Below are 17787 nucleotides of genomic sequence, written 5' to 3' on the forward strand. Positions count from 1 at the left end.
TTTTGAAGGAAAACAAACCCTAAGCAAAATAAAAGCGAAGTAACAGATATCAATATTGACAGCAAGGAAATTATATGTTAGAGTACTGTCTGTGATGTAAACTGGATTGGATCTCATGTATTTGCTCAGAAAACTAGGTTTCATAAGAGGTAAATGAAACAATGGAACCTTTTCAGAAAAACACTTACAGCACCTATGTATGAAATAATTGTTCTTCAAGCATAATAGATTTTTCTCAGGTATGTATTACACATTTATCACACCCAATTCATCTACTTGTTTGTTCTCTATTGCTCACTGGAAGAATGAATAACTGTGGTTGAACTACCTTGAGGGAAAGCTGCAGTTTTTCTCTTAGTTCATCACAGAGTGGCTTATACTGGAATAGCTGTCGGATTTGCAGTTTTTTGGGACATTTTCGCACAGGGACTGGCAAGGACAAACGTGCTGCTCCAATGCTGAGACCCTTCCGGGCACTCCTTCTGACTGGGTGGCTTGTGATCTTCCCCTGAACAGAGAGGAGCAAACAAAAGAGCAATAGACTTCTTACATTACCCAAAAATGCAGGTGTTGGCAATGTGTCTCACTTTGAAAGTGTGTGCTCTCCTTATAGAATCATAGACCTGGACAATAAAGCCAGTAGATTCCTGGGAACAATTTATCTATCCTAAAGCATCTTCATCTGGTAAGATAAACTCCCCTTAAAATTGCTATCTCCCCTCACTAAGTGTAAAAGAATGGGACCATACATTCCCTGACACAGCCTACCCTTTGCTCTGTCTGCTCAATAAACTGAATTTAACATTCACACTGTTTAGTTTCATTTCCCCACAGAGATAAACATCTGTTGCTTTAACATGAAAAGACAGTTTTGAAACAATTATACCTCAGGAGGAGAAGATTCTTCCTGAGTCACTGACTGAAGATATAGAGGAACAATACACTCTGGTTCTTTCTTCATTACCCAGGGGGACGCTTCAGCCATAGGGCGGAGGACAGTAATACTTACAACACCTGGTTTAAAGACACATTTTGCTAAGAACCAGTTCAAATTAAAAATAAAATAAGTGTCTCAGACCTACGGAAAAAAACACCTATCTACAAAAAATCTTATTACTAACAGATAAAACTCCATGTATCCATAGCTACAGATAATATCAGATCACTGAGTTGATTACGGAATAGTGGTACAAGTTCAGATTACTCAGCCCATTTTTAACAATAAACTGCTTATGCTACTTTGACTCTTGGTTAACAGCTCAGTCATATAGTGTGGGTAGTAGCCCAGACAAGGAAGAGCAGAGCATTGACCCATGTGTACTGAATACTAATCTCAGAAGTAGTACAACATATTCAGAACATCTATAATTCTTCACTGTATTTCATATTTCATACCCTGATCACTGGAAGGATTCCATTAGATATGCTTTATTTGTATTGTTTGCATAAATTTTAATGTTCTTCAAAATATTTTTTCCAGACCAATACAAAAATTACTTAAGCTACTATGATCTATCCCACTGGTGAACTTCAAAATGAATATCGCCACTGAGGTACTTTGTCACAATGATACAAAATTGTGAAGCCTTGCTGTAAAGGCAAATACAGCCAGCATTGTGAAAGGTGGAGCAGGAAGTCTGGCATCTTCATCTGGTAAGATAAACTCCCCTTAAAATTGCTATCTCCCCTCACTAAGTGTAAAAGAATGGGACCATACATTCCCTGACACAGCCTACCCTTTGCTCTGTCTGCTCAATAAACTGAATTTAACATTCACACTGTTTAGTTTCATTTCCCCACAGAGATAAACATCTGTTGCTTTAACATGAAAAGACAGTTTTGAAACAATTATACCTCAGGAGGAGAAGATTCTTCCTGAGTCACTGACTGAAGATATAGAGGAACAATACACTCTGGTTCTTTCTTCATTACCCAGGGGGACGCTTCAGCCATAGGGCGGAGGACAGTAATACTTACAACACCTGGTTTAAAGACACATTTTGCTAAGAATCAGTTCAAATTAAAATGCCTCAGACCTACAGAAAAAAACACCTATCTACAAAAAAGCTTATTACTAACAGATAAAACTCCATGTATCCATGGCTACAGGTAATATCAGATCACTGAGTTGATTATGGAATAGTGGTACAAGTTCAGATTACTCAGCCCATTTTTAACAATAAACTGCTTATGCTACTTCCTTTGACTCTTGGTTAACAGCTCAGTCATATAGTGTGGGTAGTAGCCCAGACAAGGAAGAGCAGAGCATTGACCCATGTGTACTGAATACTAATCTCAGAAGTAGTACAACATATTCAGAACATCTATAATTCTTCACTGTATTTCATATTTCATACCCTGATCACTGGAAGGATTCCATTAGATATGCTTTATTTGTATTGTTTGCATAAATTTTAATGTTCTTCAAAATATTTTTTCCAGACCAATACAAAAATTACTTAAGCTACTATGATCTATCCCACTGGTGAACTTCAAAATGAATATCGCCACTGAGGTACTTTGTCACAATGATACAAAATTGTGAAGCCTTGCTGTAAAGGCAAATACAGCCAGCATTGTGAAAGGTGGAGCAGGAAGTCTGGAAAACCAGACGTGCTACTATTACAAATGATTGCTGGTTGTAAGTAAATTTTCTTGACTGGGATTTTGACTGGGTATGTATGCTCTCCATCTTTCTGATCTTTTCATCTTCTGCATTTTTCTGGCTCCCTCCATGTCCCTTCATTTTTTTCTTTTTTCCCATGGCAGAATGACTTCATTTGGTTTCTAAAATGGAAACCGGTCATTTGTGTGACTAAAAGTACATTTAAAAATGTGTCACACTTTATAAGAGTAGTAAGTGGGAAAGCTGTTTTATGTCATACGCTTATGACATAAATCTATGAGAAATACGTCCTAGGACTTTATGGCTTGAAGCAAACTTCCCTTCTCATCCCCTCATATCCAGAGGAACCATATTGTCTTCTCTTTTAAAGGTATTTTTTTGTTAGCATCTACCTGTTACACCACAGTGTCTTTTATAGAAACACAGCATCTCCAACTACCTTTACAATGACAACCAACAATTCCAGGATGTAATTTCTTGCTTTGCTACTACAAGGTGGTTGGTACCATGTAGCACTGGCTATTTCAGTCATGTTTTTCCAGCTTTTTTATATGTATCCTTTCCAAAAGACAGCCTAAATGTCAACACCAGGGCATCACTCTCCTCATTGCTACATCATTAACGAATACAGTGATACATCCAAGTTTTAAAATTATAAACACAAAGAATATATTTATTTGGTAATCACTTTTATTTGTGTGACTGAGAGTGGATAAAGATATGCCATTTGTTAGTTGACTTATCCCTTAACAGTATCCTTCAGTTAATTCTCTGCTTCCCAGAGTTTTTCCCCAAACTCCTTTCTTTCACTCCTAGAAGTGTGGATCCTTATTTACAAGGGTAAAAACATTTCCTGCCCAAATAAGAGTTTTGAAACTTTTCAATTCTTTCTAGTAGTAGTCTGTCAGAGAAGAAACATTTTCTACCTGGCTGTTCTTGTACAGGATTCTTCAAGACTGCAGTGGCAGGATCACTGCAGGCCTCAGCCAGATACTTGTGTACATCCTTTGTTCGCAGGAGCTCCGTTCCAGAACCATCCTCAGAGATGATGAAAAACCTGCACAGCCAAACACACACATGGGGCTCTATCAAGAGCTCCAGCGTGATGGCATCCAATGTGCAAATACAGAGTACTGAACAAAGGGAGCACAAATCCATGAACCCTGTAAAATACTGTGTAGTGAAGAAAAGAAAGTGTTAACCTATGAATGCAATGCAGTTTACCTGGGGACATGCTCATTATCAGTGACAGGTTTGTTAACATCATCTGCTGCTGAACTCCGGCCCTCCTTGCCATTAGAGCCACTGCTGGGAATGCACACATCTGTGCTGCCATCAACCAGGACCTATAGCAGAAATTATGTGAAATTACTTGAGTTAAAAGATCCTTTTAAAACAGTGACTTGCTGGTGAACTTTAATATAACCTAGCCCAGTGAAAGAGACAGAAAAAACCATTTCACGCTGAGCGAATGGAAACTCTCAGGAAAAAGAAATAAAGAGGAAAACTGAAACGACAGTAAAATCCCCAAAACATTTCTTGAAAGACATGCTGTATCATAAATACTAATAACACATGCTGATGCTTAATAAATTCCCAAGGACTGTCACACAAAAATACTCACTCACTGGTGAAGCCAGGTATGAGTGTATTCAAGACAGACATTGATGTATACCAACTGAGTGAACTTCTACAGTATTTTCCTTCTTGAAAATACTATGTGCTTATAACTAAAGTGACATTAACATATTCAAACAAGATAACTAACAATGACCTAAAAAGGAATAATAATGTGTTTTTCAAGATACAATTTAAATAAGGGTGATTCAAAGGACAGTCCATGAATTGAATCTGACACACCTAGTTTTTAATCCTCACTTGCAGAGCTGATTATTTGCTATAGTACAAATCAGGCTAATTAAAGGAACTTTACAGGTGAGCTAAATTGTACACCATGTGCTCTGTTTCAGCCTCTCTAAAAAGGGATAGATATAAAAAAAAGGATATCCATCACTTAGTCAAGAAAACATCAGAGAACTGGTTCTGTTTACTTTAAATATTACAAGGTTACAATTTGACTTTGAGAGAAGTTTGTAAGATAAAATTAGAATGCAGAAACTTGTTTTCTTCTATGTATTTTACCTTGAAAATATTTCCTTCAGGATCCATCATCTCACAAATAGTGCTGGAAGTGTGTTTCATAACGTATCTCCCTGCTTGTTTCTCTTCTTCCTTGCTGCTGAAATCATAAACTTCATGGCTATAAACTGCGGAGCAATCTTCATCAAAGAAAAGAAAGCCTCCCTTGCTGGGTAAAACCTATGACAGCAAAAAGGGAAGAGATTCAATCCTCAAAGGTGAAAAATTTAATTTAAATGTACTGTGAAAACAAAGAACAGATACAAATCAAGAGAACAGCTTCCAGACATTGAATACTGAATCATCCACTTTAGAGGAATCAAAGGGGGAGAAAGAAGGAAGATGAGGTCCAAGAGGTAGGCTGATCTGAGTCTCTGTAATATTTACCTTCAGGAAATTTAAGCCTGTGATTTAAATATACTGTACATTTGTGAGTAAGTACCTAAACATTGGCAGAGTATGAAATAAATGGAATAATAGGGATTAGTGAAGACTATAGAGAAGGGAGGTAATGAAGGTGAGAGCTGCTAATGGCAGGGAACTTGGAACACAAAGATTAAACGTCACTGTCACAAACTAAAAATAATTCCCACCTGGTATGTTCCCTGTGGCTTTGCTAGAATAGATGTCCCATCTCCAAAGATAGTACAACAGGTACCATCCTCACAATTTGTTAAAACAGTAGCAAACTCAGGATTCTCTACTCGTGTACCTTTAAGCTTCTTTGTGATGACTTCTGAGGGTTCATCTAAGAATTAATACACAACAATGAGACAGGAGCACAAGAATCATGGAAATGTCTTATGATTCAATTTGCTTTTTCTCTCATAGTGCTGGATCTTTATCTTTTCAGTGCAAGACCTTCATAAACTTCATAGCATCCTTTATCACATATTTTTATGTTATGTAAACAATACACAACCTTTTAAGTTCTGGACTGTGAATTCAATATAGGAAAACCCAACAGTAAAAAATATCTGTAACCATCTGGAGCTGGCCAGAAAACTCCACTCTAATGTATCAAGCACAGTACTAACCATAATGATCTGGATATTTGTAATATACAAGTTGGATCACTGAAATTCTTTGTGTCTGTAATACAAACTCTAAAATGTGAAGAAATTCCTATTCAGCAACACAAATCTTGGAAAACAAATGAAAACAGGCATGTTAATCTGGTTATTACCTTTCCATTGAAGAGATAGGTCAATTCAAGGGATTTTGACTTTTGAAATCCCACAGGGAGATGTCCCTGAACATTTTCAGCTAACTCAATAATGGTCTTTTCCTGCACTGAATTTGAACAGTCCAGACACCCACAGAGTAAATGTCCTCTTCATTCCTTCATTTTAATTAATTACTTGTCTTGCAAATGAAGCAGTCATACAGAATAAAACACCAGCCAGAAGAATCACAGATAACCTTTAGCCCGACTTATTTCAGGCAAATAAAAGTTTCACTTTTCTTGGCAGGACATTTGCCACAGCCATATTCAGATATTTAGTATCTCCAAGGTTGGTGAGTCCATGGCTTCACTGAGGAATATAAAGATGTCTTGGTCCTTTCATACCTCTTCAGTTCAAACTCAAAGCAGCTTCCTTGTTATTATTAGGGCAGGTGGAGAGAGGGCAATGAACACACTAAAACTCTGGCACTGTGGTCTCATGGTGATGGAGGACCACATAGGTATGAAAGAAGGAAATTTAGTTACTTACAACAGTAGAATTTTTGTACTCAATGTACTACTGAAAGAAAGCAAAGTCTAGACTGCACTAGTGGATCTGTTCTCTAGGCTACTGCATAAGCCACCTTTAGTATGTATTTTGACAACTTTCTGCTTCACAAAATATGTTAAGTGCAAGAAAACTAAGTGCTCCCTTTTAGATGTTACCTGTTTCCACACTACCCTCTGGTATAGAAAGGTCTTCACATTTTTCATAAAAAGTGGTGATCCTGGTACCATCAGCATGGTCTACTACTCTGTTACCACCTGGATTCTCAACAATTATCACTTCATCTTCTCGTACAGTCATAATCTGAAAGAATGAAGGTCTACTCATTTATATTGGTACTGTGATACTTGTGACAGCAACAACAACAATATAAGGGATCAGGACTGAAGCTCTAAAGAAGCTTGACGACCACATTGTCATCTACTTGAGAGACAGAGGAACCACATTTTCTTCAAAATCTAAAGCTACGGCATTTCTAACAGTGCAATAACACAACTTGTAGGATGTTTTTAAGGAATAAATCCTACAACTTATGTGATGGCAGCCCTGTCTCTTGGCTTATAGACAGTGCTACAGTAACACAAAAGCAGCTAATACCGTTCCATCAGGTGGGTTTGTAGCCTGATACATTAAAAGTGGCTTCAGATCCATTCTTGTGGCACCCTCTGTGCCCACTAGGATGCCTAATGGAGTTGTTGTTATCCAGGTTCCTGCCTTAGGTTGTGTAGAACTGGCCTTTTCAAACTCCTCAGACTTTTGTGACTGTAGTGATGTCTTGTCACTGCCTTTTCCTGCAGAAACAGAAATTTCTGTATCAGACTTGATATTCTCTAAGGCGAAAGACAAAACCAGTAAAGTTCAGTTTGTGTACATTGCTTTTGACAGAATTGTAAAATGAACTATTTAACAGGCTAGAAGAAAGTTACAACTCCTGCTACTCAAAGACATGATCCTGAACTAGCCTTATCTAATTTGCTTCCATACAGAAAAAGTAAGTAACATGCTAATGCCATCAGTCCTATGGTGCAGCAGAAGAAAAGGATGAAGATCTCGTTATGAAAGGCAATTGGAGAGAACTTATTAGTAATGTTATAGAGAACTCTTGTATCCCATATTCAGGAAAAATAGACAAAGTGTATGCAAAAGACAAGAGCATAGTCCAGAGAGCAGGCTGAAAGACTTAGAGCAAATATCTAGCAATAAAGCACTCCCGAAACCAAAAAGAGATTCAACTTTTTAATAAAAATTTGTCAAGAATAAGCAGAGGAGAAGAAAGGTGGGGACGGTGAAAAAGTGATCATAAATAAAGGACAAGGAATAAAGGACATACACTGGTCACAGATACTGAGAATTCATATTAGAAAACGGTTTGTCAGAGTTCTCATCTTTGCAGGTATCTAAAGGAATATCCTAAGAAAAAGGACTGGATTTGACTCAAAAAGTCTATTTTTGAGACACCTTTCTCTTTGGCAGCAATTTTTATTCACCTGTTTCTAAAAAATTGTATGTTAATATGACAGGTCAGAATTATTCTGCGTACTAAGTAATACTGACAGTGATCTTGGACTACATTCGGAGGTATGAAGTAAACATTATTTGGTTCTTTCTCAGTCAAACAAAATACAGTAAGAATGGCTATATTACCACCAAGCACACGTCCATACAACCAACTGACAATGACCAAAAGTAGGTAAAGTAGGTGCCTTGGAATACATGGAGTGAGAAAGAAAAATGTATCCTCTGTGAGAGAAGCATTTCTTAATACAAAGACAAAAAACTGTAAGACAAAAGTAACGATTTAACACTACTGTAGTTACAAGGATTTCTTTTAAAAGACTTCATGTTCACTCTGATACCAATGAAGTTCTTATACAACTTTTTACTTATTAGAGTCCTACCGTGTTAGAAGAAAAATAAATTTGGAGTAGGAGAGAAATGATTTGCTATGAAGTTAACATAGCAGTGTGCAGCAGCTGAATACAGATAAAATTGCATTTTCACACTGTCAGAATTTTCACACTATAGAAATATGCTCTTTATTAAGTATCATCAGCCATACTAACTTTATATCTGTCCAAAACACAGGAAATATTACCTTTCTTAGTGCTGGTCTCAGATAAACCATCTGATTCTGTTAAGGGAATTTTCCTCCATATTTCATCTGGAATTGTAGGTGGTGGTAGGACAGGACCAGAATCAGGGCTATTACTCACTGTGCCATCAGCAAACAGAATCTACAGAAATCAAGGACAAACTAGAGGTTAAAATAAATTCAAACACCACTAGAAAGTCTTAAAAGAATGTGTCACAAATGCGATAGTCACTAGAGTACTGTGGGTGATGGAGAGGAAAAAAGTAAAATCTCTCAGGATGAATACAAGAAATAAAGAAGATATCTTGAAGAGAATTAATACAACAGACTATTTCAGGTGGAAGGGACCTACAATGGTCACCTGGTCCAACTGCCTGACCACTTCAGGGCTGCCCAAGTTAAAGCATCTTGTCAATGGCATCGATCAAATGTCTCTCACTGACAACCTTGGGACATCAACCACCTTTCCAGCAAGCCTGTTCCAGTGTCTGACCATTCTCCTGGTAAAGAAATGCTTCCCAATGTCCAGTCTGAACCTCCCTTAGTGCTCCTTTCAGCCATTCCCATGTGTCCTGTCAGTGGTCCCCAGGGAGAAGAGATCAGCACCTCCCTCTGTCAGGGAGCTGCAGAGAGCAAGGAGGCTGACCCTCAGCACCTGTCTCTCCAAAGCAGACAAGCACAGAGCCCTCAGCCACCCCTCTCAGGGGGCACCTGCCAGCCCTTCCACCAGCTCTGCTCTTCTCTGGACTCACTGCAGGACCTTCCCTTCCCACCCCTCTGAAGTGGTGGTGCCCAGAGCTGCTCCCAGCACTCCGGGTGAGGCCGCACGGGCGCTGAGCACAGGGGATGATCCCTGCTCTGCCCGGCTGTGCTCTGTGTTTGGTGCCCCCAGGACGCGGTTCCTGCCCTCTGGGCTGCCCGGGCACACCCTGCTGACTCTCACTGAGCTGCTGCTGCCCCAGCACCCCCAGGGCCCTCCCTGCAGGGCACTCTCCAGACTCCTCTCCCAGTGTGTACTTGTGCCTGACATTACTCTGTCCCACATGTAGGATCCAACAGTTGGTTTTGTTAGATTTCATTCCATTTGTCACTGCCAGAAGGAGTGCTATTTGCTGTAGTTTATGGATCTAATTAATGGGGACTCCTATAATAATAAAAAGGCATTATAAAAAATTATAAAAATAGATTATTTGACTAAATGGTCATAGGTTAGTGACTTTTTTTTTGGTAGCAGTGATAATGCATCTGTATTGACATATTGATCCATACTGAAATATTCCAATGTCTAGGACTGCTGTGAATTTTTTAGCCATTATGATAGTCAATAAAAAGAAGTCTTGGTTATTTATTGAATTATATCTGGTTTCTGAGATCCATTACACTCAACTTTTTATATGCATGTTCTCTGTGTGTCAGAATTACTCCAACCACCCCTAAATTAATTTATAAATACAGTACAATGTAGAAAAGAAATAGACAACATATAGAAACACTTCTTGAAATTGTCACTGTAAGGAATTAAATGTTTCTTTTTTGAATGCTTAGCATATGCAATAAATTTCTGATTACTCATAGACATTAAGTTAATACAAAGAAGGATGCACTCATAATCTATTTAAGCAAAGACTACTGTAAAATAATTTTAGGCACATTTTTCTATCAGGAAACAGTATGTTGTGAATATATAAACATACAACAGCTATTTCTGAAATGGATAAATTTCTCAGGAATCCTGGCTAAATGTTTTAGCATCTAGTGTGACGGAAAAATGTAAAGAACTTACACTAGGCACTGCGGTCTACTCAGACAGGAAAAAGAAATTCAGGAAATAAGGAATTATTTTGACAGATTCTGAGTCAGATGACTCCTCTTTTAATCTATTTCCTATCTACATGTAGAGTCTTAGAGTTTAAAAACAAAGTTGCTTGTAGATTGATTATAATATTTGCAAAGATAGCCTATATCACCTAAACTGTACCAAAATTCTATACAACAAAAATAAGTGTAAACAAAGCAGGTACTTGGAAACATACAGACATTTTTCCTGAAAATTTAGGATACGTAAAGGTGTCTGCAGGACTGAAGAACAGTTCAGGTCTTTTCTGGATCCCATATGAGTGTTTAAACTGAAAAAAATATACGAATGCTTTCATATTGCCAAAAATACTCAAAGCTGAACTAATCCACACTTCAGAAGCTTAAGTCTAGGAATGTAGTTCTCTGAACCATATTCAGCTATTTCCTAATCACAAAGTTGCCTAAAACCTTCTCGTGCATGAAATTTTCATACTTAAATCTCCCTAAGTTCTGACTCTGAACAAAGCCATGAGTACTTTAGTATTGACATGGCTGCATAATTCAGTATTACTTAACTCCATCATCTACAAACTGGACACTTCTCGATCTCTGTAGATAAAAACAAGTTTAAGGGTAATCACCTTCCATTACAATGAACTGTACTAAACTGTACTGCTTGCAATGAATTCTACCAAATATACCTGGGTAGATCCATCCATCAGGTGCTTTATGACAGTTCCTTGACTAGTGATGACTCTTGACACCTCTTGTTCTCTTTGCCTTGCTGGAGGTGAATAAAGATGAGAGTTCTTTACCTTTTGAGGATAACTCTGTCTAACCAGAATTTCCAGAGGAGGCTGCTTAGCCTGTTCACTTTTGATGTCTTCCTGCTTTATTGCACCTTCTGTAACCTGATGTTTCTCCTCTCTACTTGGCATAACCTCTTCCTTCTCTTCTTCATCTGCTTTGGCCTTACTTTCCTCTGCCATCTTTTTCTTTGCTTCAGTGGCACTGGCTTCATCTTTCAAATCTGAAAGCAAACTTTGAAATTACTTAGTACTGCATAGCACACATTCAAACAGTGCTACACACCCAGCTTCACGGTGTCGACGGAAGATGTGCAACTCTAGGTAAGACTAACCCTCTTTGGCTGAATCTGTAATCCACAGAGTAAAAGATCAACCCTGATTTCAGAGCAAAGTTCAAAACAGTCACCTACTCAGAAACTCTGCATCCTCTTGTGAAGGTGGCTGCCTTTCCAAATGGGGAAAATTTGGAAGATGGAAAACAAGGGGAATTTGAAGATGGATTTCTAATGGATGCCAAACTTTTGGAAGACTAACATCATGTGAGAGGAATTCCCTAACTGCCCATAAAGGTGAAAAAAACCACCCAACCGAGTTTCACCAAGTTTGAATCTGTATAGAAACCCAAGTAATATACTCTGTCTGCTTGAGCAAGTAAATTTCTTAGATTAAATGATGGCAGTGTTTTGAGTATGCTAAGAGGTATAATTATGGTAATTTTATTGAGAGACTCCATGTAAGTGTCTGTAATTGTTCTGTTCACCTCAACTACTCAGCATTTCAATTTATGCTTCTTGCCAAACTACCTATGTTTGAGAACACTCTGCATGTTCTTTACTTCATACCAGATTAATCAGAGCACATTTACTGCGCTGTACAGATTTGTTGTACATAGGTATTAAATGACATCTGTACATGGCTGTTTTCAGAACTAACTAGATGACAATAAAATTCACATTTCACTGCTTCAAAACCTAACAACATGACTAAAAAAACCCAAGATTTACTACATTTTACAACATGCCAAGATGAACATAACACTGATTTTCAAAATCACTGCAAAATATAGTTATTGCAGATTATTTGCCAGGCACAGAAGCTTTAAAGTATCCATATACTCTATCAGTCATCTAAAGGAAATCCAATGATAAGGGCAGAAAGGCTTATTCTGAGTGTTTTTTCTGTATGTACTGGATGGCATAAACCAAAGGACTTCCATGAAATAATTACTGTTTGAAACTGATTGCATCTTTTAGAAAAGCAACAAAAAAACCCCCTGATTGTAAAACAACTGGCAGCAGAGACTCCATCACAGCCTTGGTTAGTTTTGTTAATGATTCTTACCATTTATGAGTGTAACATTCCTACCAAATGAGTATATATTAAATCTAGTATGAAGTCCTAGCTTTCAGTTTCAAGCCCCTGAAAACTGTAGTAACTTTGTATACTGTGTTTACAAGCTATTACCAATATTCTGTTTTCTTGTACTTCCAGGCTGGCACCAGTCACTCCTTTGACCTTTTCTTTGGTACTTAATGGAGTTCGCTGGTGAAATGAGCTCATTATAAGATAAATCTTCTGATGCTTTTATCATTCTTGTAATTCTCCCCTGAATCTTTCAAATTATTAACATTTTGTCTTGGGGGCTTAAGTACATATGCTTTTAAAGGAAGTGCAGACATGGTAATGTAACCCTCTTCATACTATCACTCCAGATTCCTCAATATATATGTATTTATTTATTGAATTTGCTTGTTTTTCTTTAGTATTCCAATCTATGTGCATATTCAAATGATTATCCAATGTGACTCCCAAGGGCTTTTTAGGGTTGCTACTTCCTTCCCCTCAATCTTTTATGTTCAACAACTTGTGATTCTAGATTTCATATTTGTTTGAATAAAATAAGATTATTCATATTGCAAATACTATGAAATAGACATTATGACAGACTTAGCATTCTGACATGTTAAAAACGTTAGAGTTACATCTAAACCCATCAATGAAGAAATAATTTATTCTGTAGTCTTAGCTTCTCTGAAATTCCTTTCTTTGCAGTGTCTCAGAAAACTAACCTTGAAACCTTTCACTGAGGAAAGTTAATACAAGTCCATTGGGACAGGAGACATTCAAACTTGGAAAAGCAGGAGCGTCTGACATCTCTTGTGTTTGGAGAACTGGTTCTTGCATTTCCATCTACAGAATGAAAAATTAATTAAGTTCTAGTCCGCATTTTAAAATAATAAAAAAAAAATAGGAGTACAATTTAATCTGTACAGATTCCATTTTAACAATTATTTTTTTAGTGCTGTCTACCACTCATATTTAACATTTTCAGAGTTTGTGGATTCAAAAGTGGAAACATTAGTTATTTTTTTTGATTATGCTATCTTCTTTCATTCACCTTGAAGAATCATCCCTTCAAAAACCTATGTAACAATGGACTATACTATGCCAGTAGTCATAAGATGAAAAGAGTTTTGGGTTGCAGACATAGGTAACAGAGAGAACTCGTCCTGGTATTATCCCATATTCTTGCTTTTTAGGAATAGAAATACAGGGGGGAAATGGCAGAAATGGCACCTGTTTTTCAACGTAAAAGATGCTGTATATTTTACAGTTAATTTACATAATATTACTGGCAATTAAGGCTACTCTCAATACCCTAAGATTATAGTCACAGCATCATGAGGTAGAAGTCACAGAATAGGACAGAAGTAACTCTCAGTTGTCATCTACTTCTCCCTGTCTAATGGTAAAAACAATAATCAAGTGTAACTATACTGTTAGCGAAAAATTCTAATGTAACATATTCTAAAAATTTCTGGGGCTGGAGGTTTCCTAGTAAACTATTCCAGGGCTTTACCTTGCTTAGCCTTACTGACATTTTCCCAGAGGGTGACTTGAATCACTACTGCAGAAAATTAGTTTACTTCTAAATACCTCTGATGATGATACAAGCTCACATAATAGATTATGGGTTTTTTTTAGGTTTTTACAGAAGGCTATTCTGTCTCTCAACTCAAAACCAAAGAAACTCAAACTATTTATTTTAAATCTTTCCCACTAGTTAAGTTTTCAAGACCTGTAATCATTCTTCACGCTTTCCTTAAAACTTTTAGTGTGGCCCATAGTTTTCTTGCAGTGCAGTATCCACCACTGGACACAATACTCCAAATGAGACTCTACCAGCATTAAAAGAAAAATAACTTCACATATTTAGCAGGCTATGCTCCTCTGTATTTACATCTCAGTGGTCTTTGCCCTTCTCACAGGAAGATGGCATTGTTGACTTACGGATAGCTTGTGATCCATGACAACTCTTAGACCCTTCTCTATAGAGCTGTCACTGACACAATTGTTATCAATTCTGTAGATATATACTGATTTTATATGTAACCGTAGAACCTACCTCTTAATCCTACTGAATTGCATCCTATTTTACAGACCATGCCCATGTGAATTTGTCAAGTCTGATTTGGATTCTAATCCTGTTCTCCGAAATACTTGCAGACTTACACAGACAGGTGTTGTATGCGCTAATGTGGATACTCTCTATCCAAAGTAATTCCAAATAAGCCTTTGGTTTAGAAGTCATCCTGACAGAATTTTTAATTATAGGGCTATACTATCCAAAGTAATTCCAAATCAAGTAGTTACAAGCCTTTGGTTTAGAAGTCATCCTGACAGAATTTTTAATTATAGGGCTATTTTTCTATAGGGTTTTTTTGTGCCACACAATTGTTGTATGTTATGCTGAGTGCTGTTTGGCAACTTCCTACGCCATTTTCCATGCTGAAACTAGGTAAGGAGCCCTTTTTGTGGATATGCACACAATCTGTTCTGCAACAACAGCCACAGTGTTACTTCAACCATGAGGTACTAAAAATTACTTCAGAACAGAAATTCAGAATCCACTTTCCAAATATTCATTCATGCTTTCCAAAGACCAGTACCATGATAGAAGTACTTCAGTTAAAGGCTAAAGTAATTTCCTCAAATTGCTGGTCCCTGGCTTGTTACCAGCTGGAAAGGCCAATTACAGAGCAAGATACTGCAAAACTGTCTTCACTAATTTGCTGGTTGGTTAGACTTTTGAATGGGTTTTGGGAAGCCCAAAAAATTTTTACTTGGTTGAACTAAAAATTTAGCAGTTCTTGTAACTGAGATATTAATAATCATAGAATGGTTCTGGTTAGAAGGGACCTTAAAGATTGTCGAGATCCAAGCCCTTTCCACGGACAGGGACAGTTTCCACTAGACCAGGGTGCTCAAAGCTCCATCCAACCTGGCCTTGAACACTTCCAAGGATGGGGCATCCACAGCTTCTCTGGGCATCTGTTCCAATGCCTCAACCACCTTTACAGTAAAGAATTTCTCCCTAATATTTAATATTAATCTTTCAGTTTAAAGGCATTTCCCCTTGTCCTGTCACTACAAGCTCTGGTAAAAAGTCCCCCTCCAGCCTCACTTAGGTACTGCAAGGCACGCTCTAAGGTCTTCCTGCAGTGGTCTCTTCTCCAGGCTGAACAACCCCAATGGTTTCAGTTTGTCTTTGCAGGGAAGGTGCTCCAGCCCCCTGATCACCTGCAGTGTAACACAGCTGTAACTGTAAAGCCAAAATTGACAAAAGAATGTGGGCCAAGGCAGACTCACTGCTTTACATCACGTAATCACAAAGACTAAGTTCATTAACAGCTGCCAATATGTACATACGAGAACAACTGAAAGAGTAAAACATATCCTTAAGAGCACCACAAATTGTTAGGAATTTGTAAAGGCACAGCTCAAAGCCCTCTGAAAAGAATATATGTTCCTTTTACAGAAGTTCATGCATTTGAATTTTTGGTTTGTTTCTTTGGATTGGATATTATCTCTTCTCTCACCTTTTCTTCTTTCTGTACCAGGCTATTAGGTGATGAAGGGGCTAATTTGGCAACACCTTTGTTTCCTTTGGCAGAAGGTTTTCCTGATTTTCTTCTGTCAAACTTATCTTTTTTTCCCGGAGCTGGTGTAGCAGGAGAAACTGTTATTGGAATTACCGTCGGAAGATGAACAGAAGGGATGTTCAGAATTCTTGCTAAGGTAAGACCTGTTTCATCATCTAAGGAAGGGAAAAGCAAGATTTTCAATGTAATTAAGCTTCATAAATGTAGATGGCCACATTTTATTTTTTAGAAGGATTTTGTACACTGAATTTTACCTTAGAAATAATAACCTCAGTGGGGCAGATTGTTATTTCAGATAGAGGGACTATATATACAAGAGTATTTAGAAAATCTTTCCACAGACTCTCAACTTATTAGCCTAAAAGAGATCTTGAAACTATTGCTTCCTACAAGTTGTCACCTGGTTGTTGCCTCAAAAATTAAAAAAAATACTATTTTAGAATTATTTTTTACTTCCAGAATACTTAGAAGTGAAGACATTCTGAATCTAGTGTCTAGTAAATGATCACTGTGTTCTGCTTTATCACGGACTGATCCAGCACAGACGGACTCTACAAATTTCGTATTACATATGTCTATTTTTCTATAATTCTTCAGAAAGACTCCAATGATCTAGACTTGATAAGACTCTTGCAATTCTTCAAGCCAAGCATTAGGACAGCCTGCTAGGTACGTCAACAGGAAGTAGTTATGTTGCCTTTCAAAGCAATTTCTTGAAAATAAAAGAAATACAAATTTACATTTTCTATAGTTATTTCAACAAACTGACACTTCACTTTCATAGAAATTTCACCTATGCCTTTATTTTGGTTGCCCCCCAAAATAAGAACACGATGTCTGAGGGTAACAATGAAAAGAAGTGGATTGTCAAGACTGAGATGAAGTGCCTTTAGAAATCTTGAGAGAGATGTAAAACTCCAGATACACACATTCACACGTCGAGGACTTGGAATTGTACACTCATGATTTTGTCAAAAAATAAAGAGCAAGTGCAGAGTTTCTACAGTATCCAGAATCAAAAGCCCTGCAGGTGCTCAAGCAGCCCCACATTCATAAAGAGACAAGGAGATTATTTCTAACGCAAATGTAAGGTGATTGGAAATGTACCTTTGATAATGCTGGAGAAAACAAAGAATAATTCAAAACTTGAAGAAATGCTAACATTTGCCCTGCCTCCCCCTGCAAAAAAAAGTTGCATAAAGCTGAAAAAGAACTTGAGGCCTTTCATCACCTTAGCTTCCCTAAAAGGAAGATGAAATAGATCAAGTATGAAAAACAGCAAGAAAGATGAGAATAAGAGAGTTTTCCAGAAAACTATTTCAGTACTGCACAGAAAAAGGGTAATTTGCACACAATTTAACTGATCAGTGGAGAGAAACTGCAGATTTCATGGTATACCTTTCTGCATTAGGGATGGATGGCATATGAGAATCATCTAAGAGAGTATTTCTGGTCAGAATTATTCCGAGCACTTAGGATACAAAGACCCACGGGGATTTGGCATAAGCAATGATCACAGACAGAAAAACTGCAAGCAATCAAAGAATGCCAGTTAGCAGAGCTCTAAAGCTCAACATGGCAAGGATTATTCTAGTGCAGAATAGGATGATTATGGTGAATGTGAATAAGCCTAAACATCACAGCTGAC

At 37.5% G+C, this 17787-nt stretch overlaps 1 protein-coding gene across 1 annotated transcript in view; it reads right to left on the reverse strand.

Annotated features, from left to right (window-relative positions):
• The window catches only part of SPAG17 (sperm associated antigen 17), an 87988-nt gene that overhangs the window by 13522 nt on the left and 56679 nt on the right, over positions 1–17787 (reverse strand). Inside the window, exons 24-35 of the mRNA XM_041463738.1 lie at positions 16077–16294; positions 13266–13386; positions 11089–11417; positions 8594–8732; positions 7096–7289; positions 6657–6801; positions 5359–5513; positions 4769–4945; positions 3851–3972; positions 3553–3683; positions 1855–1982; positions 329–508 (exon numbers count right to left, since the gene is read on the reverse strand). Coding sequence (XP_041319672.1) covers positions 329–508; positions 1855–1982; positions 3553–3683; positions 3851–3972; positions 4769–4945; positions 5359–5513; positions 6657–6801; positions 7096–7289; positions 8594–8732; positions 11089–11417; positions 13266–13386; positions 16077–16294 — 2039 coding nt within the window. The remainder of the gene's footprint in view (positions 1–328; positions 509–1854; positions 1983–3552; positions 3684–3850; positions 3973–4768; positions 4946–5358; positions 5514–6656; positions 6802–7095; positions 7290–8593; positions 8733–11088; positions 11418–13265; positions 13387–16076; positions 16295–17787) is intronic.

This window comes from Pyrgilauda ruficollis, unplaced genomic scaffold, assembly GCF_017590135.1.
Source record: "Pyrgilauda ruficollis isolate IOZ18807 unplaced genomic scaffold, ASM1759013v1 scaffold17, whole genome shotgun sequence".
In the NCBI taxonomy this organism is placed as follows: Eukaryota; Metazoa; Chordata; class Aves; order Passeriformes; family Passeridae; genus Pyrgilauda; species Pyrgilauda ruficollis.